We start from the raw sequence: 27,513 nt of genomic DNA, 5'->3' as shown, positions 1-27,513 counted from the left end.
ATAAAGTTAATCGCTCACCATCGCCATGAGCAATGCGTTATCTATTACTGCACAATTTTATTATAAGAACGCTTTACGTTCTCGTACAGTCGAAGTGAAAAACTCAAATTTTGTGTCCGTAGTAATATGAGTCGATTATTTTTAGACTGGTGGTTATTTGCACACTGTGCATTTAGCCTTTATGAGAAAGCATATTTTGTTTAGTGACAACATTGTTATTTACTCTTACATATGTACCTACATTCTGGGAAATAAATGATATTATTGTTTTTAGTATTCCACTGTATGTACAATAATTTATATTAAAACATGACATATCTAGCTGTAGAGATTACTTTTTCCATAGCTGACATTATGACAACGATATCATTAGTATATCATTTTAGTTTAGTGTATAGATTTATGTACAACAGAATTAGCACCATTGTCCTTTCGACTCGCCTTCTATGTAAATCGACCTTGAATCCTCCCGTCCAGAGCGTTTAACGCAACATTCTGCGATCAACTTAAAATTAAATTACATTTTTCATTGCAAAAGAACTATTATAATACCTTTTACGATTTGTCACATATGTCACCATAGAAATATTAAGTATAGTGCGACACGCTTCACTGTGGGTAGCCAAGCTAAACCTTTGTCAATGCCGGACAATCCTGGCCTCTATTAGTAACTCTAGATTACACTCTTTTTGGGTAGTATATAATACAACAAGGAAAGGAAAGGAATTTCTTCCAGCAAGGAAAGTGCTGCTGTTCTGGGCGGCGACGAAAGCTGGGAGATCCAGACAGCGGGGTCACAGTAGATCGTAACCGGTCGACGTGACACCAGGCGAAAGAGAGCCGCAAGCAGAAAAAGAAGAAGAACTCTATGCTGTCCCTATAAAAATGACAGTTTAAATTTTGACCGTCATTTCAACATCAATCCATTACCGGCTCACTATAGGGCACGGGTCTTGAATGAGAAGCATTTTAGGTCGTAGTCTAACACGTTGGCTCAGAATTGGTAGACTTCACATGTGTTTGAGAAATGTCTTTTAGAAAGTGGGATATTATTTTTTGGAATGCATTTCTATTTCTTTTATCTAGAACGACTCCCCACTAGTAGGGTCGAGATAACTGTAGGATTTCTAATCGGGATATTTTGTTTTTTGTAATATTCAAATTCGATTAAAAATATTTTTTTATTCCACTAAAAGTTAGCCCTGTACTGGAACCTCACCTGGTGGTAAGCAATGATGCAGTATAAGATTAAGAAGCGGGCTAATCTGTTAGGTAGTATGGCAGTTATATTAAACACATAAGACCGATTATGGGTATGTGCTTATTAACTGTTATTATAACAACACTTCACATGTCTTTGAGAACATTACGGATTACACTCGAGCATGCAGTTCTTCTCAATATGTTAGTCTTCATCTTTAAGGCAAGTGCTATTTGTATCTTTAAACGCACGTAACTCTAAAAAGTTAGTGGGTTGTCCGGGTGAAGTAATAGCCAAAAGGATCGCACCGCTATTTAGTTCCTTGGATACACGTATTTTCACACTTACAGCGGCAAAATGGCGTCGTTCAGAGACAATAACAAAGTGACAGGGGTTATCATAGAGGTCGGTGTCTACAATAAAAAATTGTTGTCACATCAAAAGTGCTTTCTATAAACTAATTCGTCTAAAGACCGTTTTGATTTACCATGTACAGACTAGTGGCGTCGCTGACAGTTAACAGCATGGCTAAGTGCGGTTAAATGTCTAATCACTGTAAAAATATAAAACAAAACACAACTGCTATCTATACTGTACACACCATTCACGCCACGAAAGTTAAAAGATCGGAAACAATGTTATTTTATATTTGTGATCCCCACTTAAATTCAGGAACTAACGAACCAATAAAAATAAAACTAATAAGGTCAATTTAAATACCAACAACTTCTTTCCCTCTTCAGTTTAAATAAATATAGGTATATAACATACCTTTTGACATATGGATAAAATATGTAGGAGAGATTGCAGTCAACGGCTAACTTGTAAAACAAATAAAAAAAAAGTTCTTTCTCACTACCCTTTAAACCGACACCGTCCAGTTTTCAACTCTTGTGACGTGAATCTACAAATCAGAGGTCAGTTCATAAGAACATTTTATACAAAATTGATAGTAAATTAGGAATTAAATTAATTTTTAACAGAAATATTTGCTTTATATAAAAATATAGCATTCAAATGGAAGTTTTATTATAATATAAGGGAATAAGTTGACGACTGTACCAAAATAAACACAGTTTGTATATCGTACAGTAAGGCAGCGCCACTGATCTCACTTTAACATTACAAGCTTGTTCACTTAAATGGCTTTTTGGCCTGTTTTTTTTACTAAAATATATTAGTTTCCCAATTGCATAATTTTTGTGTTGTACAAGTAACATATAAAAATCTAAATGACACAATTCTTCATCATCATAATCCTAAACATTTCATTAGCCGATAGTAGATTTTGTGCTATGTTGATTTAATTCAACCTAGCTGTAGGGGTACATGAGTGAACAATACATTAAATTCATACAAATTCATTAATACATCTGTAAACGTATACATAAATATACCTCTCTACAGCTAGGTAAGGTTCACACGTTTTAACCAAACCACAATCGGGAACTCGGTCAAAAATAAAGTTATTTCAATAATTGTACCTATTCCTCCAACTACACAGAAGTTGGAGGAATAGGTAATACCATAATTATTTATTATAAATATCATAGTAAATAATGTTAGTTTTCCTACAAACTATGTAAATATAATTGAATGAAATAACACTTACTCGCACCGATTATTTACAACCGCAAATTGAAACAAAAATTATTTATTGGACTTATTTAAACAAAAGATTAACTTTCCAAAGACTTTGTTATCAATGTTGATTTGAACCAATCTCCTTATATTCGGCATTTTTTTTCTTCGGTGCATGGTTACATTACTTCGGTGCAGTAAGAAACACCCTTTAGCTAATGCAAGCGATATCTTTGTTTCTGTTTCTGTCATTCATACGAAAAAATAATTCCTTTACCGTTTTTATTATATTTCTTATCATTAGTTGTAGTAAAATGTTCAAATAATAAACCTTTCAAATAGTAAAAAGTTGCCATGTTTTTACGACAAATCAGTAAAATTTTAGTTTATCTCTATATACAATGGAAGACAAAATTAACCAACAAACAACATTGCCTTGCATTTAAATCAATGTATCTTTGACAATCAATAGAAAGTGGGATATTATTTTTTGGAATGCATATCTATTTCTTTTATCTAGAACGACTCCCCACTAGTAGGGTTGAGATAACTGTAGGATTTCTAATCGGGATATTTTGTTTTTTGTAATATTCAAATTCGATTAAAAAGATTTTTTTATTCTACTAAAAGTTACCCCTGGACTGGAACCTCACCTGGTGGTAAGTGATGATGCAGTATAAGATTAAGACAAGGGCTAATCTGTTAGGTAGTATGGCAGTTATATTAAACACATAATAAGACCGATTATGGGTATGTGCTTATTAACTGTTATTATAAAAACAACTAAGCTGTGTATATATATATAAAATTCAGTATCGTAAAAAACTTCACCACGTCATAATATTTACATGTACTATATAGACACGGCATAAGATATAAGCACGCGATCTTGAACACTCCACAGTTTCTTCTTTTTTTTTTCCTTTATTGCTAGTTTTTTTTGACTGGCAACATTAAAGCGACCTTCTCAAATTAGTGATACAGTCTATTTTTTCCTAGTTGTCTTATGATGTATACAATCTTTTAGTTAAGTGTAAAGTTTATTTTCAAATTGTTAAGAAGTTAATAAATAAGTTCAGATAAGCTTTTTTATAGGCTTAAACGTTATTGTTTCAAGATTGCTTGTAAGACTTAGGAAAGGCCTCTATTTATTGATTAACGCTACTTCATAATGAGGCCCTGGTTTGGGGGTACAGCACATCTTACCAAATCTCACTAGTCCAAGTAAGAAACCTTTTTAACGTTCTGTTCCGATTACTAGTATAAACACTCACGTAAACCCAAACTGATCTTTGAAGGATACCTTTTTACGCGTAGGTAGGAGAATAAAAAAAGGAAATCGTCTTGTCCACGGATGGGATGACATGGGGAAACCCGGACGCTTTCTTGCGGAAATATGGAAGTATGTCAAATTGAAAAATAACAATATCAGCTCATATTAAATTTATTTGTCGATATAATTAATAATGACTTATATTTTATGATGTCTTGTAGAGAAATATCATCCACCTCAGCCCAGGGCTGTGTGCAGGGCTCACCTTCCAAAAGGGGGTATAAAAATAGTTATTACATTAATTGTCGAATTGAATAGATAAATATGTACGTGTTAAAGATCGCTAATGTTCATATCCCGTGCAACATCAGACAACTTATTCAATCTATTCTTACAGCCGAAAGACATCAAGGAGACGAAAATCGGGAATTATTATCAGAATGAGCTTCATTCGACACACATACGGTGCGATATGGGTATAGAGGAAATTATTAAAAGAAAGCTATAGGTTTAAGAAATGTTAACGTTTACAATTTATTTTTATTTTACTAAAATTAATTTAAAAAAAAAGAACGTTTGTACCCTGCAATGCCTTTAGCGATGCAAGCAGTCACACAAATAGTTTACCGTCGCATGTTCACATACAATCGTCTAATCGACGTACCATCAATAATGTATACATTTGAACAGATACCGTCGCATGTTCACATACAACCGTCTTATCGACGTACCAATAATGGCTTAACATTTTAACAGATGTACTGATTGTAATAAAAAAATAAATAAAGGCATTTCATTGCTCTCTTTCAAATTTTAAACGGATTACATTGCGATTCATTACTTTGTATAGAGAGAACTGACACTTAATAAAAAAGATATTAATAAAAACTTCGATCAACAATAGTACTAGATTGGATCAAGTCCAATAATACATTGTTTAGGTGAACACGTTTACACTATTTATATTAAAGAACGAAATGTAGAAAAAAGTTTTATGATATCGACAGCAGCAGCAAAATTCAGAATTCTAGATTTAATTGCGGCAGCGAAATATTTATAAAAACCTTCTATCATCGGAGAAAGGGTAACACAAAAAAAGAGAATGTCGATCGTAAATAAAAACTCATTTCTAAGTACAAAAATATTTATTCTAAAACAAAACTTAACGTCTAAGTAATCACGTTGGCTATGGTTGGAACATATTCATTTGAAATAAGAACACATGACTATATGCTCTTATTTTCGCGCCGTTTTCGGAAGCTTATCGTTATATCTAGTACTATTACTGATCGAAGATAAAAGAAAATTAGTGTCAGGGTTGTTATGGAGGGATGAAACTACCGGATCCACAAAAAAATATCAATCAAAAATGTCCTTTTTTAGCACTTTTTCAACGTCGAGTCAAGGTGAAATTCCACCGAGAAGAAAACAAACTCAGCAATATATTATGTGTTTTTTTACACGCGCTTATCTCGAAAACTATCAGTGGGATTGGAAAAATCGTTTCAAATTTGAGTAGTCCAATTTTTGAGGAAGTGTTGAGGTCATTTAACACCACAATAAGAACATCAAGAAGCCGATCAAACCAAGTAATATTGCGGATGGTACTTTGCATGAGAAGTATTCGCGGTGAAACTGATAGTTGTTCATGTATCCGTGTCCATATCAAATCCATAACGTCCCTGGTTATAGTACCCCTGTAATGCCTTTTGGCGATAGAAGCAGTCACACAAACAGGGCCCTCGGTCTACTTTCGCAATTGTGTCTCATTGGTCATAGTACTAATATAAAAAATTAAATAAATGTTTATTAAAATTTTAAAATAAATAAAATTTGCACACCCCTGCATTGTGAGTTGTCTTTCAAATTACGTTATCTCATCGCTCGGTGAAAATAGAGTTCTTGGGTGTTTACGAATTTATTTTTATTTTTTTGGCAAATTTAAATTTTTTCATATTTGTGTAACGAAATTGGACCCTCTATCTCAATTGGCAGTATAAATACATATGTGAGTTAATATTTCAAAAAGTTATAATGTAAGCAGGTTTATTTCAATTAAAGGCTTTTAACCCCTCTTGCCCTACTATAAACTTACGCATTTTTCTTTTAATGTGTCGCTATAATATTATGTAAAAAAATAACTACTGCTGACGTAATCATCGCCCCCGCCGTCATGTCATCAAAAATAAGCAAAACAAAGAATATAGTGCATACGTATTACTTGAATGGCCCCTTATCACCATATAGTGATAAGACCGCCTTTGTTACGCAAATTTAAATTAGTTGAACCTTTTTATTTTTTGAACTACCTCCTACAACTGATTAGGTCGCCTTTGTTACGCAAATTAAAATTCCTTGTACATTTGTAATTTTTTTTATTTCTATTTTGTTTTTGCGTGCAATAAAGTATTTTTAATTTGATGTGAAAAGTGGATTTAATTCACTCGTAAATTTTTTTCATTAGTACTTTTTGTCAATAATCGGTCAGTGAGACACAATGTCGTAGCATTCTAAAGGCCCAGCGGGATTGTCGCATGTTCACACACACAGCCGTCACACCACATCAACGCACCGTCAACAATGTTATTGCAATACAGTCTCTGCACGGGCCCGCGCGGCGGCGGCCCTACCACTTTTTCTTGTGTTCGTCCATACTGACGCCGCCGGGCCCTAGGTACACTATCATGAGGAGCCCGCCGATCACAGAGAGGGTCTGAAAAAAAAATATATATATTAAAAAAAAAAAAAAACACTGAAAGGAAGTTTTAATGATCGGTAATTAAGATTCACTGGTTGACAACTTTGTCTGTGACAAGACTACAACGTGAGACAATTTTTTTAATTCCACTACAACTTAACCCTTTTGACTGCAATTTTAATACTGCTTCCCCGGACGAGACCTGTCACAAAAAGCTTCACTACTATGTATTAAAACTTGTTAAGATAAATTATAATTAAATTATACTACTATTAATTTATACGTAATATTACATAGTATAAAAGTATATTTTAATGTATACACGTATATACCTGTATTTTTATTGTTAGTACGTATAACGTAAATACAGTTTGTATGTTTCAGTAAGCTTTTTTATTTTAGTCGTATTTTTGGAGTTATACTTCGTTTGGCGCATTAGGGAAAAATGACGAGAGTAAATTTTTACGAAGCGCGCGCCCACCGTCACAAAAAACTGACACCCTAAAGTTATCTTTTAGGAAAAAGGTTTGACAGTGTCCATTTTCAATTGTCAATGTCTGCTCGCTCATGATTTAATTGATGCAATTGTACAAAAATCTCAAATTTTAATGTTGAGTTAAACTTGGTTGATGATGATGATGATGATGATGAAATACCTTTTTTCAATTGTCAGTGTCGTTTTTTCTACGAACGTAGAATAAGGCGACAGATAAAATTTTTGAAAAGATTTTTATCTTATTACGCCAAAGAAGTATAACCTTTAACTCGTGTACATAATGTGTAGTGTACATAATAACACTCACGTTTTACAACATTTACATTTACTTATCACTTTTATATCGGCTACGCTAGCCTTTCCATGCTTAAAATAAAATCACTATTAGTGATAAGGCCGCCTCTGCACGCTAGCACTATATCTGTACTATTATTGTTTACTACTAAGGAAAAACGCAAAGAACAAAAACAAAAACAGCTGTTTTGTTGCAAAAACATTTTTCAACAATTCTTCCTACATAGCATAACTATTTCTTCCTACATCTATATATAAAATGCAAAGGTTACTGACTGACGGATCTATCAAAGCACAGCTCTAACCACTTGACGGATCGGGCTGAAATTTTGCACACAGATAGTTATTACAACGTAGGCATCCGCTATACAGGATTTTTGAAAATTGCATCCCTCAGAGGGTTAAATCGGGGATGAAAGTTTGTATAAAATAATTCATTTATTATTTTATTTTTCAAGTTACATCCATAAAACTTTGATTACAGGCAAGGGCATTAAAATAGGGAACGAAATTTTAAACGAAAGTTTCTGACTTTTTTAAGTAATTTCCGTTCTAATTTTTCTTTTAGCAGCTAGACTTTTTTTAACCGTTTGTAGTTAAAATTTCCCTATTCAAAAATTTTATTTAACGTAAGCGAAGCCGCGCGCAAAAGCTAGTAGCATAATATAGCCATTTTTTTTCTCTCCTTACCTGGAAGAAGTCGTACTTGAGGAAGTCCCTCAACGGCTTGTAGTTGGGCACCATCCACCACGCGTTGTGGTACAGGTTGAGCACGGTCAGCACGAGCACTAACATCAGCGCCGACAGCTTGGTGCGGTACCCCACCGTCACCAGCACCATGAGGATGCTGCCCAGCAGGTCCTGGACTATCTGGTTCGAGGTAACGACACGTTTCATTACGGTGCCATGTCGCGTGGAAACCGATTAGGGGTATGCGTATAATATACATGTCAAAACCCTCGATAGGTTAGCCCGTTATAGGTGAGATTGCAGTCAAGCACTTTATACATGCACAAAAGCTCTGCCTACCCTAAAAATTTTATATAGCTCATAAATGCGAAGATTTTTTCCATTTTATGGCATATTCCTTAGTTATATATTTATATAATTTTTAAATCTTATTGAATGCACCACCTACCCCTTTTCTATGTTTTTTCCTTTTACGCCTTTGGTTGCCTTGTATTTATATCTCTGTTACTACTTTTTTTCCTTTGGTGTACAATAAAAGTGTATTCATTCATTAATTCCTTCTTTATGCATACCCTGGTCAAAAACCATGTGCACGCAGAATAAAATAAAATCGACAGAGTAAGAGTATAAAAAGGCTGCCCTAAGTTTTTATACGCCACACACGCCACACTATGGATTCTACTAATTTTATAGTTTTATTAAGATTATTTACAGGGAGGAATAAATAATATTAGATATTATTTATTCTCTCCCTGGCGCAGCGGTCAGCTGCAACTTCGTGGTCCCGGGTTCAATCCCTGGCTGGGGCATTTTGTAAATTTATATTTTCTAATTTTTCTATGGTCCAGCCTGGTGGGAGGCTTCGGCTAGTCACAACCCGAAACATTTTGGCACAAAAATTTCAGTTGTGGGAATCGAGCCCCTTGGGCTCAGAAAGCTGCCAGCTGCGCCAATCGGCCGGCAAATCTTCGGCTTTATGTTAGTATAGATTTAGAGAGGTAGTCTATTTGTGGAATAATTCAGCGGTAACGTTTAACACACGTTATTATGCGGGTAAAAGGTCACTTAACCCACCCACCTTACTTCCGTCAAGATAAATCTTTGAGGACAGGTTATTTATTATTCATTAATTATTCATAAGCGATCCTAGCCTTTAATAACTGAGAAATTGAATTTACGTAAAACCAAGGTTGTGGTGATTCAAATCACTATAGAATTTTGAGAAATATAAATCCGACTACATTCTAAGTACACACCTATAGGTATACAAAAAATAAATGCAATTTTATTTATTAGGATGATACTTTTGGTCGGCCGATTGGCCCAGTGGCCCAAAGGCTGTGGGTTCGATTCCCACAACTGGAAAATGTTTGTGTTATGAACATGATGTTTTTCAGTGTCTGGATTTTATCTGTATATTATAATTAATTATGTATAAAAACATTTGTGTGGTGAACATGAATGTTTTTAGTGAGTGGGTGTTTACCTGTATATTATAATTATTTATGTATATTCATAAAAACATTCATGAGTCATCTTAGTACCCATAACACAAGCTTCACCTACTTTGGGGCTAGATGGCGATGTGTGTATTATGTGTAATATATTTATTTTAATTTTTACTCCGGTTATTATCCGGTCAAAATCATGCATGACAAAAATTTAAAAAGTTTAAAGTTCCGTAAAAAGTTCAAAAAAGCGCACTACACATGTTTCGCTCCGAAACCGGAGCATCTTCAGGAGATGTTGACTTTATAATGAATAATTGTTAATAACACCACCTGAAGATCTACGAGAAGATAACATCTCCAGGAGATGCTCCGGTTTCGGAGCGAAACGTGCGTAGAGGGTACATTGCCGAAGATCTGTTTGGTGTGGAGAATAAGGATTGGAAGAATTATAAATTACACCATACAGATTCTCCTGCTATTCGCGGAGTATAGCAAATTAAGCTTAATTTTCATCACAATGTGACTGATTTCAAAAGTGTGTAAGTGATAATGTATCTACTGTTGCTTGTCCATTATAAATAAATAAATAAATCTTACCTGTAAGAAGGATACTTCAAATCGCAGAAGTGTGATGAACATAAACGCTAGCAGGATACGCCCAGCGAGCTGCAAGTACGTTTTTGGCTTGTTCTCTCCGAGGGAAGGCACGCCCGCGAATAGACTGCGACCTTCCGCCCTCGCTTCAGCCAGCACTAACAATAATGCGCCAATGAGAGCCAAGTTTCTTAATAGGAACTGCACGTCCCACAGTATACTGTACGCAAATGTCTGAAAAATAAAGAAAATTCAAAGCGTTAATTATAAATCTATATTTATAAAACAAAGTCGTGTTAGTTACACCATTTATAACGTGAGAACGGATGGACCAATTTTGATTATTTTAGATTTGTTTGATTCCTATTAGTCTGGAATAGGATAATAAGTATTGAAATTCAATATTTTTTTTTTAATTTAAAATCAAAAAAATAATCTAGCCGTTCATTAGTAACAAAACACAACTGAGAGCGCACGTCATGTTGTCTATACCTAATCGTAAAACTGTTGATGTGACCAATAGAGGTTCCGGAGTAAGATGAGTTTTACGTATTGTACTTTATAAAGACATTGAGATGTAAAATATATTAAGGCGAAATAAAATTCGCGGGGATAGCTAGTAAATAATAAATCACAGAAAGTACCTTATTATAAATACCAACCACAATCAATCTTAGAAAATAATAGCTGCAAGGTTTACTGGGATAGAACTATAGTAACAGATAAAACTATATACAACAACAGGTAGACATTGCAATCTGTATTTAACCACCTACACCGATAAAATAACACAGATCTAGATCCATAAAATAATAAGTAACACAGTGGAAAATCAATAAATATCTCATCAGTTTTTTTTGCAACATTTCTCATTTATGATCGTAACGCGGCCGTGGTTATTATTAGTCGTAACGTGATGTTATATACACGATACTACCAACACAAAAAAAAATCCAATTTGGAACCGAAGTTCCTGAGAGTGCGTTTTTTATATATTATAAGCATAAGGATGTCTGGTTATTTCTTCGATATAATCTTTGGAACGACTGTAACGTTTACCAAGCGAGGTGCAAGGTGTTTTTTATCTGGAGCCTTTGGCCGCGGCTGGTTACCACCCTACCGACAACGACGTGCCGCTAAGCGATTTAGGGTTCCGGTGCGTGGCTAGAAGAAACCAAAGGCAGGGGTGTAGGGGGTGTAAAAATGATAATAATAACATTATTATCATTTTTGCACCCCCCTAACAGGTTTACTCCTTATCTATCTAAGATTGCATCATCACTTTCTACCATTGGGATACGAGTTATACTGCGACAATACACACACCGTCATCTAGCCCCAAAGTAAGCGTTAGCTTGTGCTATGGGTACTAAGATACCTGATGAATATTTTTATGAATAATATACATAAAAAGTTATACTATGCATATAAACACCTAGACAATCATGTTCATTCATGTTCATCACACAAACATTTTCCAGTTGTGGGAATCGAAACCACGGCCTAGGACTCAGAAAGCAGGGTCGCTGCCCACTGCGCCAATCGGCCGGGAAGTTAGTTGATAGGAGTAGCATGGCTACTTATTATCCCGGAAAAAAAAAAGGTTCCTACGGAATATTCAAAAACCTATAATAAATGCGGGCCAACTTAACTCAAGTATAACTCATTGAACAGTAGCGTTCAATAATTTTGACACTTGGTCGAGTTTTACTATCGTTCAGTAATTATTATATTACCATCTCATTAAGAAACAGTTATTACGAAATTCTTCAAATTTATATCCACTCTATTTAAAAATATATTGGTGATATTGTCGGTGGCCGCATATCAAACCCTGCATCATCAAAGCAAAATTGACCTAATGCCACTCGTTTTAGAGTCGCAAATGATGAATTTATGTTTTTTGTTTAACAAACGTTTTAAAATTTATCAGTGATAATTACCGTGGCCACATATCAAACACTGTATCGTCAAAGCAAAATGGACCTACTGCCACTCAATTCAGAGCCGCAAATGCTGTATTTCAAATTTTTGTATAACAAACGTTCTGTCAAAATTTATATAAATTTAAAATGCACATAAATATTTTCGGAACCGACAAGATTTGAACCTGCGACTCTCTGGTAATTGCGGCCTGAGCGCTTTGACCACTAAGCTATGGCTCTGCTTCTGCAGATGCCCGAATTAGTACCAAAGTCAAAAATATCTTATTTAAGTAGGCTTAAAGATGGCACTTTACATGAGAAATGTGTACACGGTAGTGAGATCATGGCAATAACCATGTTCGTTAACTTAAAACTAAAGCTACGAGGGTTCCAATCGTGTCCTGGTCTAAGAAGCCCTCAATAAACTTAGCCGGGTGTTCTTTTTTTTTTACCTATATAGCATTACTATCAGTCTCATAGCGACTGCAGCGCCATCTAGTAGGAAGCATTGTAGTTTCGATCTACTTTTCAGTTGTCCATATTACAATGAGACACTTTTGAGGCTTTTTTTAATAATTTTATAATTGGTTCTGTCCCAGCTATATTCCCAGCTAATTGGAGGCAAAATTGAGCTTTAATGCAATAAAAAAAAGTTCAATTTCACTCCGATGTTTAAGTATTTCCATACACGAAAACGACTCCTCGATCGAGCGAATCTCATACTAAGGCTAAATATTGCTTCCGAAGTGAAAATAATGTAGACACCGTAGTTAACATGATAAGCGCACGTTCGTGATATAGATAACATTATGTAATAACTAATAAGCTATCAAGTTACTCGCACGCTTGATAAAGAGCATTTTAATATCTTTTTTATTATATTGTATTACTATTTTTATCGTAAAATGTGTCGAAAATGAGATTATGTCAAAGAGGTCTATCTAGGCGCGATCTTTTAAGTTGGAAACAGTGGCAATTCATAAAAATCACGTCAAAATCTTTAACTTACTATCGAAAGTTTACACGTAAACTGTATGAGATTACTAAAAGTCAGAAAAGTCTGATCGAACTTAGTCAGATCCCAAGCGGGACATGGCTCCCGATTTACAACAGTTAGCTCACTCGCTCGCTCAGCCTTAAAATTGACGCGTCTCGAATACGCGTTAAATTTTTTGTACGTGTTTCTTAACCTCGGAGCTGAAGTTTTGCTGTAGTCAGCAGTAGCAAATGAAGAATCATAGGAATGTTTATTAATAATAAATGTATTTATTGTTGAAATCATCATGTGCAAGTAGGCTTCTAAATCGCGCAGAAGGTACTACAGAACTTATATATATACGCAAATCATACAAAAATGCAGCGATGTTTTCCTTCACCGTTGAAGCAAGTGATATTTTTAATTATTTAAAATAATAACTTGGAAAAGTTATATCCGTTTTAGCGTGCGATCCGAAATCAGCCCCCCGAAAGTGGGGTCGAGCCGAACCCAACGCGCTATCACCGCTTCTCTATGCATTTATTATCATTAGACTCGTCTTTGGTGGTAGGATGGTAACTGGCCTCGGCCAAAGGCTCCCACGAGAACAGAAGAGAGATAATTCTGAAATTATAAATTCCCAAAAGTCCCCAAATTTTAAATTTGGAATCCTGAATCTTTTTCCTGCCTGCGCTCATCTTTGCGCCAAGGAGGTCGTCTGTTATCATTACAATTTAGTAGAGGATAACAAGGAGAAACATGAATATAAGTAGAATACAAAAAGCGAGTAGCCATCGCTGCCAGGCAATCCTAAAATAGGAAAAATAGGTTAGAACAAAGATGGACACAACGCGGTGTGTTGCGTGCTCTTTGCCATGCCCTGTGAAGTGTTGCTCCGTTTATACGCAATTGTTTTTCACTTACCATCACGCGGGCCATCTGCTTGCTCCGTCAATGATAATTATAAAAAAAGGTGGTACAAAATTTAAATTACACACATACGAATATCTACATATAAATAATAAATAGATAAACTAAAAATATACATATTATACTAATACAATAAATACTAAGTCGTCTTCAGTGGTAAATATAATAGTACTTGATAGTATCTTGATAGTATCTTGATTTATTAAGTATCTTACTTCCACGGTAGTAGAAATTACTGCCGTATGCTCATAGGAAGCGCATTCCACAATTCAACGGCTTGCTCGGGAAATGAATGTTTATAAAATTTTGGTCTTGTATGGAAAGGTCTATACCACAATAAAATCATCTTACTCACATCCTACTGTAGCTGGAAGAGATGTCTTATAGATATCTCAATAGCTTTCCTTTGTACATTTCATGCATCATATGGTCACACTCAGAGTTTATGGTACATAAATAATAAATAAATAAAGGCATCAGCCTCGGGGCACGACGAGGGTCTATGATATGATGTGTTTTCTTTTAAATTACTTCTTATCACCATATTTGTTTATAAGCCGCATTCAAAAAATTAGGGTTATCAATTCAATACGAATGTCAAGTCCGACCACCGTCAAATAGTTTGCAGTAGGTACACCCGAATATCTAAACTTGCCTGTTTTGGGACTATGTGAAAATTAAAAAGTACTTAATAAAAAGCAATGCAGAATGCCAAAGCCAGGAATAGAAACTACCGAATCCAACTCGGATGGTCAGCGTTCGGGAAACTTCGGTACATCTTTTCGTCAAAAATCCCTCTGTGCCTGAAGACCAAAGTCTTCGAACCTTTGGCTCAGAAACACGGTCGCTGACTCTGAGCCATCTTATGGACCCCATAAGATGGCTCAGAGTCACTCAGCGGGTGATGGAGTAAGCTATGCTCGGATAATTTAGTGTTCCGGTGCGATATCGTGTAGAAACCGATTGGAGCCGATAATACTTTCATACTCCCTAACAGGTTAGCCCGCAACCATCTTAGACTGCGTCATGAATGCAACTTGCAGTGCAAAAAAAAGACAAAACAGTCAAGTCACCGTCGTGTCAATCTGCTTACGCGGATTTTATAACTGCGCATTTGGCTATCGCGCTATTTGCGCCCGAATTTGGTAAATCAACGTATAATCACAATCGTGCCAAGTTCGAACAACGCATTGTTCTAGTATACATAATACGTACGTACAAACAAAGTTACGGTAGAAATATACTATTTTACAGTTTACGACCGAGCACGAATAGTCACAATCGACGGATGACTTTTCGTGTTCGGATATGCCGATAATATATATTCAAATTCAAATTCAAAATTCAAAATTCATTTATTTCAAGTAGGCCTAATATAAGCACTTTTGAAACGTCAAGTATGCATGTTTGTGTGACTCTACCACCGGTTCGGAAAGCAGATTCTACCGAGAAGAGCCGGCAAGAAACTCAGTAGTTGCTCTTTTCCAACATCAACATTTACAATCATTTTGCTATCTTGCGGGAGATGAGAGCGAGGCTGGCTGCTTCCATTCTACCTTGTCATTGAGGAATTCATCAAATGTATAGTAACCTCGCTGTACTAGATGCGTTTTTACACGTTTTTTAAATGTATGCATAGGTAGGTCAAGAATTTCCTTAGGAATCATGTTGTAAAAGCGTATACTCAACCCCACAAAGGAGTTCTGCACCTTTCGAAGACGATATGCAGATATCACTAATTTATGACCGTTTCTGGTAAGTCGATTGTTAATTTCAGCTTTTGATTTATAAAGAGTAATATTTTGCCTCACAAAGACTATATTATTATAAATGTATTGCGAAGCTACTGTAAGAATACCTATTTCTTTAAATTTTTCACGAAGCGATTCGCGTGATCCAAGTTTATATATTGATCGTACGGCTCTTTTCTGTAGTATAAATATACTTTCAATATCTGCAGCTTTTCCCCACAGCAAGATCCCATAGGACATAATACTGTGAAAGTATGCGAAATAAACAAGCCTAGCTGTTTCAACATCGGTAAGCTGTATAATTTTCCTGATTGCATATGCAGCTGAGCTGAGTTTACTCGCTAGGCTTTCTATATGGGTACCCCACTGTAGTTTACAATCTAAGGTCACTCCTAGAAAAACAGTGGAGTTTTCTATTTTAAGTGTTTCTCCATTTATTATGATGTTTTTATCAATTTTTTTTACGTTAGGCAAAACAAATTCCAAACACTTGGTTTTTTTTGCATTTAAAAGTAAGTTATTAACAGTAAACCAGTCTGACACATGTGACAAAGCACGGTTTACGTCGTCAAAATTATCTTTGTTTCTATCAGTCTTAAAAATGAGAGATGTATCATCTGCGAACAGTACAATCTCACAAGTGCCCCTGACATGGTGTGGCAGATCATTTATATACACCAGAAACAATAAGGGACCCAAAATTGAGCCTTGTGGGACACCCATTAAGGCAGATGATCCCTTAGACTTTATGTCTTTTACGCATACCCTTTGAACTCTATCACTTAGATAAGAGGCAATTAAATTGAGTGCAACGTTTTTGATGCCATAGTGGCTTAGTTTTAATAACAACGTTTTGTGTTCAACGCAATCGAATGCTTTGGACAGATCACAGAAAACACCAATGGCATTCTGCGAACGTTCCCAGGCATCGTAAATATGCTTTATGAGTCTTGCGCCTGCATCCGTTGTACTACGACCTTTAGTGAAGCCGTACTGCTCCGGATGAAGTAAGTTATTTACATTAAAATGATTTAAAAGTTGATAAAGTATAATTTTTTCAAAGACCTTACTAAGAGTTGGCAAGATTGAAATAGGCCTGTAATTGTTAAGGTCATTTTTATGACCGGATTTAAAAAGGGGTATTAATTTACTACATTTCATTAGGTTCGGAAAAATACCCATATCGACACATTCATTAAAAATTACGGCTAGATAAGGGGCAATAACGTCAATAATGTTAGAAATGACCATCACCGACATACCCCACAGATCACCGGTTTTTTTCAACTTTAATAACCTGAAATTCTTTACAATATCTATTGCAGATATATGTTTAAAATTAAATAAAACATTGCACTCTTTAACATTATCTCTCAATATACGCTGAGCTGCTATTGGTGAAGAGCTTAGAGAATCTGTTAACAAAATGGGAACATTCTGAAAGAAGTTTTCGAAAGTATTAGCAACCTCCCTGTCAGACGTCACTTTATTGTTATCAACAATAAGTTCAAAATCCACATCACGAGATTTAGTTTTTCCTGACTCGTAATTAACTATTTTCCAGGTTGTTTGTACTTTGTTATCAGATTTCATTATACTATATTTAATGTGTAGCGATTTCGCATTAGTGCTAACATTCTTAAATATTTTAGAGTATTTTTTTACGTGTTCTACGAAAGTTGGAGTATGATTAAATTGTTTTTCATCATACAGCTCATACAACTTCTCCCTACTTTTATATATACCTACAGTAGCCCAGTCACTAAATTTTAATTTATTACTGACATTGATGTGCTTAAAGTTGAATACTCTATTAAATTCGTTGTTTATAGTATTAAATAGTGCACTATAAAGACTGTCCGGATGAAAATGTTCGCACGCAATACCAGGGATTTTCGCAGAAATTTCACGTTTGAATCGCAATAATTTAGTCTTAGTTATTGGCCTACACTTTATAATTTGTCTGCTTTTATTGATAGTATTTAAAACAGTAATAAGTTGACCACAATGATCTGGACTTAAATTATTAATTATTCTTTTATCTAAAATGTCACAATTGAAAAAAATATTATCTAAGCAGGATGCTGAAGTTGCAGTTACTCTAGTAGGTTCACTAAAAGTGTGACACAAATTAAAACATTTAAATAAGTTAAGCAATCTAGCAGTTGTTGCATTTTCTAGTAAAATGTCGACATTGAAATCGCCACATACAATTACTTTTTTAGTAGAAAGACTCAAACGCTTTAGTACATCCTCCATGACATGGTACAGAGCTAAACTTCGCGGGGCATGCAACTTTGCAAGGAGCATGTCCTGCAACGTGCCAACGTGTGTCCATGAACCTGAGACGAAACTGCTAAGCCCCAGCGACCCCGCACCGGTAAACGCAGCGTAGGTCGGCCCCCAACGAGGTGGACAGATGACATCAGGCGAGTCGCTGGGAGCCGCTGGAGGCAAGCGGCCCAGGACCGTGCATTGTGGAACTCCCTACAAAAGACCTATGTGCAGCAGTGGACGTCAATGTGTATTATTACTCCGACAATTACTCTATCCTATTTATTTTTTAAGGGAACTATAATTGTTTGTTTTTAGATTATTTAAATTTATTTCGTTACCTAATTTTAAGATCCTTTCTTTTTTTTTATATATATAGTTTAAGTTGACAAGTTCTTTGTGTAACTCGTACTTTATATGTTAATTGCTGTGTGTTGTTTTTTTCTCAAATAAAAGATTTTATTTATTTATTTATTTAAATGTACCTTATCAAATAATACATTCAAATTTTCAAATTCAAATTCAAATTCATTTATTTCAAGTAGGCCTACTTTATAAGCACTTTTGAAACGTCAAGTATTTCTTATCCATCTTAGCATTAAATTCTGTTTTCGAGACGCAGTCTCAACTAGTTCGGAAAACATTTACACAACTTTTTATACGTGCAAAATAAAACAAAATTTGTATACATTTTATGTGTTATGTTTGAGTACTTTTGATTCTGTTTTGTTTTTCTTTATGACATAAATAAATCATTTTTTACATTTTTTTCAAATAAGTATTTTGCATACAAATGATATAAAAATGACTTTACTTTTGCTATCATCATCATATCAACCCATTACCGGTCCACTACAGGGCACGGGTCTCCTCCCACAATAATAAGGGGTTAAGACCGTAGCTACCCTTAGCGTGGTGGACACGCTGGCCCAGTTCGGATTGGTGGACTCCACACACCTTTGAGAACATTATGTAGAACTCTCAGGCATGCAGGTTTCCTCACGATGTTTCCCTTCACCGTTGAAGCAAGTGATATTTCAATTAAGTACTTAAAACGCACATTACTTAGAAAAGTTAGAGGAGCGTGCTGGGATTCGAACTCGCACATACTGGGCTAACTTTCGAGCTCCTTCCCACTGTGTTATCACCGCATCACATACCTATATAATCGCTATACAACGTATAAATGAAAACTGAAATATTACTTCACCTGCTTTAGAGCTACATTATTTACTGTCTCCGAGAATTATCTGATTTAATATTTTCACAGGGTGATTCCTTATGAAATATACCGATGTACCTCTAAACAGTATTTCGTAATTCACGTTGTATAAACACTTACCTATACAAAAATAATAGCGTTATACTTTTATAATGTAGGTATTGTAATGTGGCCGTTTCAAATGTAATGTTTATAAAATAACGATGTAAGCGTTTAGTAACATATGGATTAGAACCGGTTAGGGATGTACCTCACATATACGAACGAGTATCACAGTCATCATCATGTCTAAAAAACCCATTAACGGCCCACATACAGTACACAGGTCTTCTCTCCGAATGAGAAGGGTTTAGCCCGTTATCTACCACGCTGAACAAGTGCGGTGCGGCCATTGAGTAAATAATTAAGAACTAGCGTACTCAGCCCGCTTCGACGGGCTAGATTTTGCTTTATTATATTTAAACAATAAACTTACATCATTAAATTTTTAATTTAAGTCTCATAATATATTAAATCATTTATTTCATTCTCTTCTCGAGCGGGTGAAGATCGTTATCTACACCCATGTACACTCAACAATAGAATATCGTCATAGTAAATAAAAGCTGTATTTAACAGTTTGACAGTTCAAAAATAGGAGTACTCCGATCGTCACCAAACTTTACAGGATTACTCGCCAGGTCAATCTGGAGATTCCCTGAAAGTTTCATTGAAATCGGTGCGGCCGTTTCGGAGCCTATACGGAATATACCCACACACTTTCTCTTTTATAAATATAGATTCAAATTCAAAACTTCTTTATTCATGTAGGCCTATCACAGGCACTTATGAAGCGTTCATACATATAATATGTTTACATCATTGGAAGGGGATGGCCATAACTTCGTACGCCAACTTACAAGAATTCTCAGGCCTCAGGTTTCACCGGTGAATCAAGTGATATTTAATGGTTTGAAATGCACATAACTCTGTACCAACTGTATAAATAAATAAATAAATAAATCGATTTTTAGCATAGAGTTAGTTGAAAAGACCGAGTCTACTATGGTCTTAGTTTTTTCAAAGGCGTCTATTGCTCTCAGGAAATCAAACGGTCCCCACGGGATTTGTATTAAACGTGCATGAAGAACGTGGGCAATATCTAGGGAAAAAAAAAAAAAAATTACCTGTAACACAACTATGAAGAACAGCATCCCGCAAGCGATGTCCACTTTTAACCTCCCAAGCACCATAACGCAGCCGCCGAGCTGGCCGAATAAATTTACTATCTGAAAAGAAACGTTTCTGAAATTAATTCATTCCAAGTGATCCTTCATCATGAAAAACGTATTTTTAAAGTGAGATTGGTATTCATTTTCCATAAATGAAACTGCAGCATCTAGCGAACTATGACAGGTGAAAAGCTGAATTCAAAATTATGACGTCACTTCTATATAAACATAATTTTGTACAGCTTGAACTTCGAAAAACTCTTGTGTAGACATTTTGTGATTTCAAATTATCATTTAATAACAATAAATATACTACGACAAAACACAGTATTAATTTTAATCTATTATAACTTGTGATTTTTCTAAAATTACAAGGGACCGAATAGGGGTTGTAGCTGGTATGAAAATCGAAATTATAATAATGTGATCATAAAATAAAGCGAAATAAACCTACTCAGTTTTTGGAATACGAACGTTCGCCGAGACAAGATTTAAAATCTCGCCTCGAATAAAACGAAGTCTCAATCATACCCCTATATGTTATATGTAAATGAACGTATTATATATAACCTTGGTGGCGGTCAATGGGAAAATGTGTAATTGTCATATCTATGCAAATATTTTCCGTATTAGTTAGTTCTTGGAGTAGGTATTTCTACGTGAACAAGTTAGAAATGGGGAAATCCTTTTAGAATAATAACAAAGATTAAAAAGACAATTGCTCATTACAAAGACTTCTGAACACACAGAACCTTCACTGTGGCATTATTGCAAGCGGAAATGCATTTTGCAAAAAATTTTAGGATCCCCCGTCAAAGTAAATTGGTTTCCATAATATTGTAAATGAAATTTGCTATTAGTTGTGGCAGCCATATTTAATTTTAAATTTTTTTTAATGTATAGCATGCTACTAGTCAAGCTCTTCCATTTGATACATATTGAGAGAGTAGTTGAAAAATATGAAACCCGCATTCTTGTGGTGGCGACAACCTTGGACCAATTTTCATCAAACTAATAGCACTACCGACTAATTCACCTTGTTAACAAAAAAAAAACAATCGAAATCGGTGCAGCCATTTAGGAACTACGATGCCACCGACAGACAGATGCAAATACGTCAAACTTATAGAACCCCGATATTTTTGAGTCGTGGTTTAAAAACAGCCCTCACAGCTGCGTTAAGCATATCCCATATTTGGTAATGCAGAATACAGATTCTGAACTCGCAGATTCGAATTTAAATTATTTCAGTAGAATCTATGCACTTAAAGTCTTGAAAGTCCTGAACCAAATTGTTGCGACACAGTTTATACTACTGCAACAGTTATCGTGGCACCATTTTTATTGTGTCAATTCTGTACCCTTACCAATATTCTGAATAAATGAATAAATGAATAAATGAATAGAAATTAATAGAAAAATCCCTTATAACTTAGGCGATGTTCAAAGCAAAAAAAAAGTTTTACCAACTCTTAGTTGATAACTATTGGTGACCGGTTGATGTATCCCTATGATTCTTCTTCTTAGTCGCTCGTTTTACAGTCCTTCGCCAGATTAGTTAGATTAGATTAGGCGTGACTATATAACTCCTTAGATTAGGCGTGACTTATTTAGGCATTGCCTTGTTTATCGTAAGTAAAAACAGACATAAGTCTTGTTAAAACCAAGTGACGTTCGCTAGCGCATATACTGTGTAATCGAAACAACTAGGTCAATTTATACCTAGTTATTACCACTGCTCAAATAGAAAGGACAAGCGCAACTTTCACGTAAGCTGTTACGTCGGGATAGTTTCGACTTGCTTTGTAACGAACAGTTGGTGAACTGTGCACATGTTTACTTTTACTTTACACTTTGCATTTTAAAGATGACGCGGTTAACCGTCGTAATGTGATATCGGTATATCACATTACGACGGTTAACCGCGTCATATCGAAAAGTGACGAATAATGTCGGTACATTATTCGTCACTTTTCGATAGCGACCCTGCTTTGTGAGTCCAAGGCCGTGGGTTCGATTCCCACTACTGGAAAATGTTTGTGTGATGAGCTTGCATGTTTTTCAGTGTCTGGGTGTTTATATGTATATTCTATGTACCTATTTATGTATATTATTCATAAAAATATTCATCATTCAATTTAAAGTACCCATAATACAAGCTACGCTTACTTTGGGGCTAGATGGCGATGCGTGTATTGTAGCAGTATATTTATTTTATTTATTTTTTAAGCTTTTAATGTCAATTGACTACACTATGCATCTATATAAAGAACTATCGGACTCTAGCCTACTTTATTGAGTTGTAAACATTTTTCATTATCATCATCATATCAACCCGTTACCGGCCCACTACAGGGTACGAGTCTCCTCCCACAGTGAGTAGGGGTTAATTCAAAGGGTTAAGTCAAAATCCGTTTAGTACATCCAGAGATTACCCCTACAAACTCACAAACTTGGCCTCTTTATAATATTAAAAGTTTTTTTTTATCTTATTTTTTAAAGGAGTTGTGTCATATGTGTCGTATGTCATATGTATGGAAGCTAAACATAATAAAGTGTATAGATAAAACTAAATCGCTCCCGCCGCGTGGTTTGTTACTTTTTTCAGCAAAAGACAGAGTGATGATTTTATATAGATCTTTATGTAGTTTACAGGCATACTATAAAAAATTAAAAGAAAACGTATTCAAATCTGTTATGTGTTGTCGTAGCAAACACAAACGCTTGCTAAACTTATCAAAATTAAGCTTAATTTGCTATACTCCCCGAAAAGCAGGAGAATCTGTGTGGGAAACCGGAGCATCTTCTGAGGATGCTCCGGTTTCGGAGCGAAACGTGCGAAGATCTGTTTGGTGTTGAGTATAAGGATTGAAGAAATTATAAATGACACCACACAGATTCTCCTGCTTTTCGCGAAGTATAGCAAATTAAGCTTAATTTTGATAATATATCATGGATTTCCGCAAAGTAACGCCTGCTTCTATCCAGTGCTTGCTAAACTTACATTGCAATATAGATTCAATAGATACTACTAAGGAATTGTATTATTAATTCCTCAAAACTGCCCAACATTGGTATCTACATTACACCCTCGCGGAGCCGGGTCGGGTCGCTTGCTTATAATAACAAAGTATTTATTTTTGTTAGATATTAGGAAGTGGGCGGAGTCAACCCCCGTGCCTCCGAAAGCTTGCTAAGCCGTCGTCGGTCACGGTTATTATCACTTGCATAGTCATCAGTGGCGTGCACTCCATACATGCACAAAATCACTGCATACCCTAACATTGATATATAACTCGTATAGGAGGAGAATTTGTGCCGTTTTATGCAATTTTACTGGTGTATGCATACCCTGGTAAGAAACCCAGTGCACGCCACTGATAGTCATTTATTCTGCTTATCGGCAATATTATTTACCGTGTGCTTTATGTATCGGTAAGAAATATTGTCAATAATATTCCCTGTGAGCCTCATTCTGATTTTGCTTTTGCGTGTTCAAGAAAATGTTCTCGGCGAAATGAGCCATAAAGATGGATGAAGACATCGTGAAATATTGAACAGAGTGCAATAGTGTGTGCAACTAGAGATCGTTTGTGTGCAAACTTTGTAAAAAAAATCGTGCGATTTCATGTTTACAAACTTACTGTGAGCTGAAATTTGAAATAAATTTACTCTGTGACACCAACTTTTACAAACTTTAATTGTCTGAATCATTGGGTAATTACTTTATCTTAACAAAGGAAATAGGGCATTTCTTTAAAAAGAATATTAGTCAAATTTAAACGCAACTTATATTTCTCGAAACGAAATATCGGTGATAGCCTAATGGTTGCGACTTCGGCCACGCTAATGGGGGTACCCAGTTCGATCCCTGGCACGCAATTCATTCGAAGTATGCGTTTTAAGCAATTCAATATCACTTGCTTTAACTTTGAAGAAAACATCAAACATCAAACAGGAAATATGCATGATCTTCATAATTTTTTCTAAGTCACACGAAACCCTCCTCATTTCGAGAAAAGACTTGCCCTGTAATGAGCTGGTTAAGAAGTTGATAATTGCTATGCAGTGGCAAGCACTACATACGTGCATGTTAACATGGCTTACCCCAACGTTTATTTAAAAACCCTATTAAGTTTACCGTAGGCTTCAATGCTTAACCTGGTTGAAAACTCTGTGCACGCCATTGATTCTACAACTAAAAGAAGCTAGTGACTTTGATTCGGCAGACAAGTTATAATTATTGAGATTAGAACCTAAGACCTATCTGCTTAGTCCACCACTCAGATTAGAGATAGCTAATGTGGCTTCAATTTTGAATAGATACAATACAGTTATTACAGAGAGGAAAATTATTCTTTATGTTTTAACTGACATGGGTTTGACAAAAGTCAAACATCCAGAGATATTTGAAGTAACAACATTAAATATAGGACACTTTGTAAATAACTTATTGCTATAAGAGGGATGTGGATAAGAAACCCACAAAAACTTGGTTAGTTTAGTCAATAGTATTTTTCATATTCTGATATTCACATAACCACATTAATAATTATGTGTACAATTAGGCTAATGATATTAGATTAGGTGTAATTAAAAACTTCTGAGTAAAAATATGTACATTTAAATTGTAATGAGTAGTTATCTTATAGCACGCTGAAAGGTGCCCAATAATTAAGTAATTTGAATACCATTAATTGATAAATAACTAATTTTTTTTTTCAACTAATTTACTAATTTTTGGATAATGCATAGATAAATAATCAGACAAACTTATATAATTTTATAATAGTATAGGTAGCAAGCATTTCTCAGTTTTTTACTTCATGTCACACTTGTATAATAAGAAAAATATTTATTTTTCTAAAACCTACAAAACGAAGAGCACAGTTTACCATGAGCCACCTATCTTACATTTTTAGATAAATAATACATATCAGCTTAGATATGTTCTCGAATATTAATGTCAGTAATAAAATTAAATACAAGATTAATCAATTAAGATGTAAAACTTACCACAAACACTGTTGCAAGGAATTTACCGCATCCCCACGACATGTCCATGTAATCACGCTGTTCATACCATTGGAACCACATACGGAGGCCATCTTCAAGGAAAGTGGAGATGAGGCACAGTCGTGCCACTGTTGGCAGTACATGCTTCAACTTTCTGATTACCTGTAGAGTAAAAAACTTCCTCATCATCCTCATGCCTTAAATACTCTAAAGCTTGCATTGTGGAGGTCAGGAAATAGTGTCCCCTGTTAAATTTTATTTTTATTTATAATACATACTGTACTTGAATGTGTATATGTCTATAATAATATGAGTATGTTATGTATAAATTTTTAGTTTATACACAAATAGATTTATTATAAATCATTTGTTATATTTTACTATCATATTTATTTAGTAACATGTTCTTTCTATAGTTTAAGTCCATTATGTTTGCAATTTCCTGTCTCTGAATTAAATTTGTTATCCTTTAATGTAGGTTGCCTCGAAGAGATCACTCTTAGTGATAAGGTCACCTTTTGCTTGTGTTATTTTTAAGTCCTCTATTGTATTGTTTATTAGTTAGACACAACAACATTGTTTAATAAGTATAGCTTAGTATAACATAATGTAAACAAGACTACAAAAATGGTGTCCCTACATACTTTAAGCAGTTTTTGGATACAATCTATAGATATAATATATGTTAAAATATAAGAATGAATTATATGTTTCTATGTTATTATTACCAGTAAATAATTTAATTTAATAAGTCAATAAATAATATTTTAAAGTATGGAAACATGTTCTTATCATTTATAATACTCTAGATTATTATATGCATATTGAAATTATATGGCATGTTTGAATTGTTTACAACAGGTTAAGCCAATCCCAGTTTTTATTACTAAAATATGATACAAAGATAGATTTTGGATCTATTGACCTGTTTAGCTAAAAGTAAGGATGATAGAGTGATGTCAAATAATGAGTATATCTTGTGTGTAAATATGAGTTTTATTTTCTGTGGACATAATTATTATTTTGTGTTACCTATGTTTTGCATACTTTGGATAAGTTATTTTAGTCCTAGACTTATGAAATCAGGTATCCTACATAAATAAGGAAAGTGTATAGTGTAGTGAATGTATGTATAGTGTAGTATTTACTACTATCATTCACTAGAGAAATATACAAATATTATATTTCTCTAAAATAATGGGCTTTGGTTAAGAGAATCACTTGAAATAAGATAACATTTTAAATAGATGCGAAAAAGAGTAGTTTAATAATTCAGTGTATAGTTGGTGTGATTAAACTTTTAGAAATAATTTCTACGAACGGTGAGGAACGAAGAGGGTTAATTAATGTAGTAGAATCAATCGTAATTATTTTCAACAACATTGTAGAAGAATAAAGTTCGGTGACGTGACAAAACCTATCTAAGTCGTCGTAAAGTCAAGTCGACATGAAGTTTTACTTGCAAAATAAATTATAACAAGGATTTCTTTCGAATGCCTTTATTACCTGGTCTGCTATGTCCTCCGCCGTCGACACATATTCATTGGGAATTTGCATTTTCGCCAACAAATTCACTGAACACTATCACCAAAACTGAATTTCACTGTCGTCGGACTCGTTGTCGGCCGTCGAGTGACGTGTGGAGAGTTGGACAAACTTCCTGTTCAAAACAGTTACCTCAACTATCAAAACACCTTAAAAATTCTTGATTGATAGCTGCAATATCTTACCAAAATATAAAAAAAAAATTAAAAAAATTATTGGTATTAATTTCAATTTGCTGATGTTGTTAAAAAAGTTAATAAAGAAATCAAAAAAGATAAATGAAACCGGATGTTTTGGTTTGATTCCGATTATAATGTCAAGATTTAATTTGACAATTAGGTGCGTTTTGCTATTACACTTTCAATACTCTTACTTTTCGTTAAAT

General features: G+C 34.7%; 1 protein-coding gene across 1 annotated transcript; it reads right to left on the bottom strand.

Moving 5' to 3' along the window:
• Positions 1 to 1,066: 1,066 nt before the first annotated feature.
• On the bottom strand, positions 1,067 to 27,244 carry LOC120623325 (surfeit locus protein 4 homolog). Its single transcript, XM_039889289.1, has 6 exons — positions 27,090 to 27,244; positions 25,584 to 25,745; positions 20,523 to 20,624; positions 10,282 to 10,512; positions 8,234 to 8,413; positions 1,067 to 6,768 (listed from the first exon to the last, which is right to left on the bottom strand). Exons 1-6 carry the CDS (start codon positions 27,138 to 27,140, stop codon positions 6,682 to 6,684), a joined length of 813 nt encoding a protein of 270 aa, XP_039745223.1. The 5' UTR covers positions 27,141 to 27,244; the 3' UTR covers positions 1,067 to 6,681.
• Positions 27,245 to 27,513: the final 269 nt, after the last annotated feature.

The sequence above is a fragment of the Pararge aegeria genome, chromosome 4 (genome assembly GCF_905163445.1).
Source record: "Pararge aegeria chromosome 4, ilParAegt1.1, whole genome shotgun sequence".
In the NCBI taxonomy this organism is placed as follows: Eukaryota; Metazoa; Arthropoda; class Insecta; order Lepidoptera; family Nymphalidae; genus Pararge; species Pararge aegeria.
Note: the sequence above shows the minus strand (reverse complement) of the source record. Positions and strands in the feature narration are given on the sequence as shown.

Excerpts from the sequence above, each read along its gene's own strand:
- LOC120623325 (XM_039889289.1), bottom strand. The coding sequence starts at position 27,140 with ATGCAAATTCCCAATGAATATGTGTCGACGGCGGAGGACATAGCAGAC. Across the intron at positions 10,513-20,522 it reads TCTTCATAGTTGTGTTACAG|ACATTTGCGTACAGTATACT; the intron begins GTAATTTTTTTT and ends TTTATTTTTCAG. Across the intron at positions 8,414-10,281 it reads TTGAAGTATCCTTCTTACAG|ATAGTCCAGGACCTGCTGGG; the intron begins GTAAGATTTATT and ends ACCTCGAACCAG.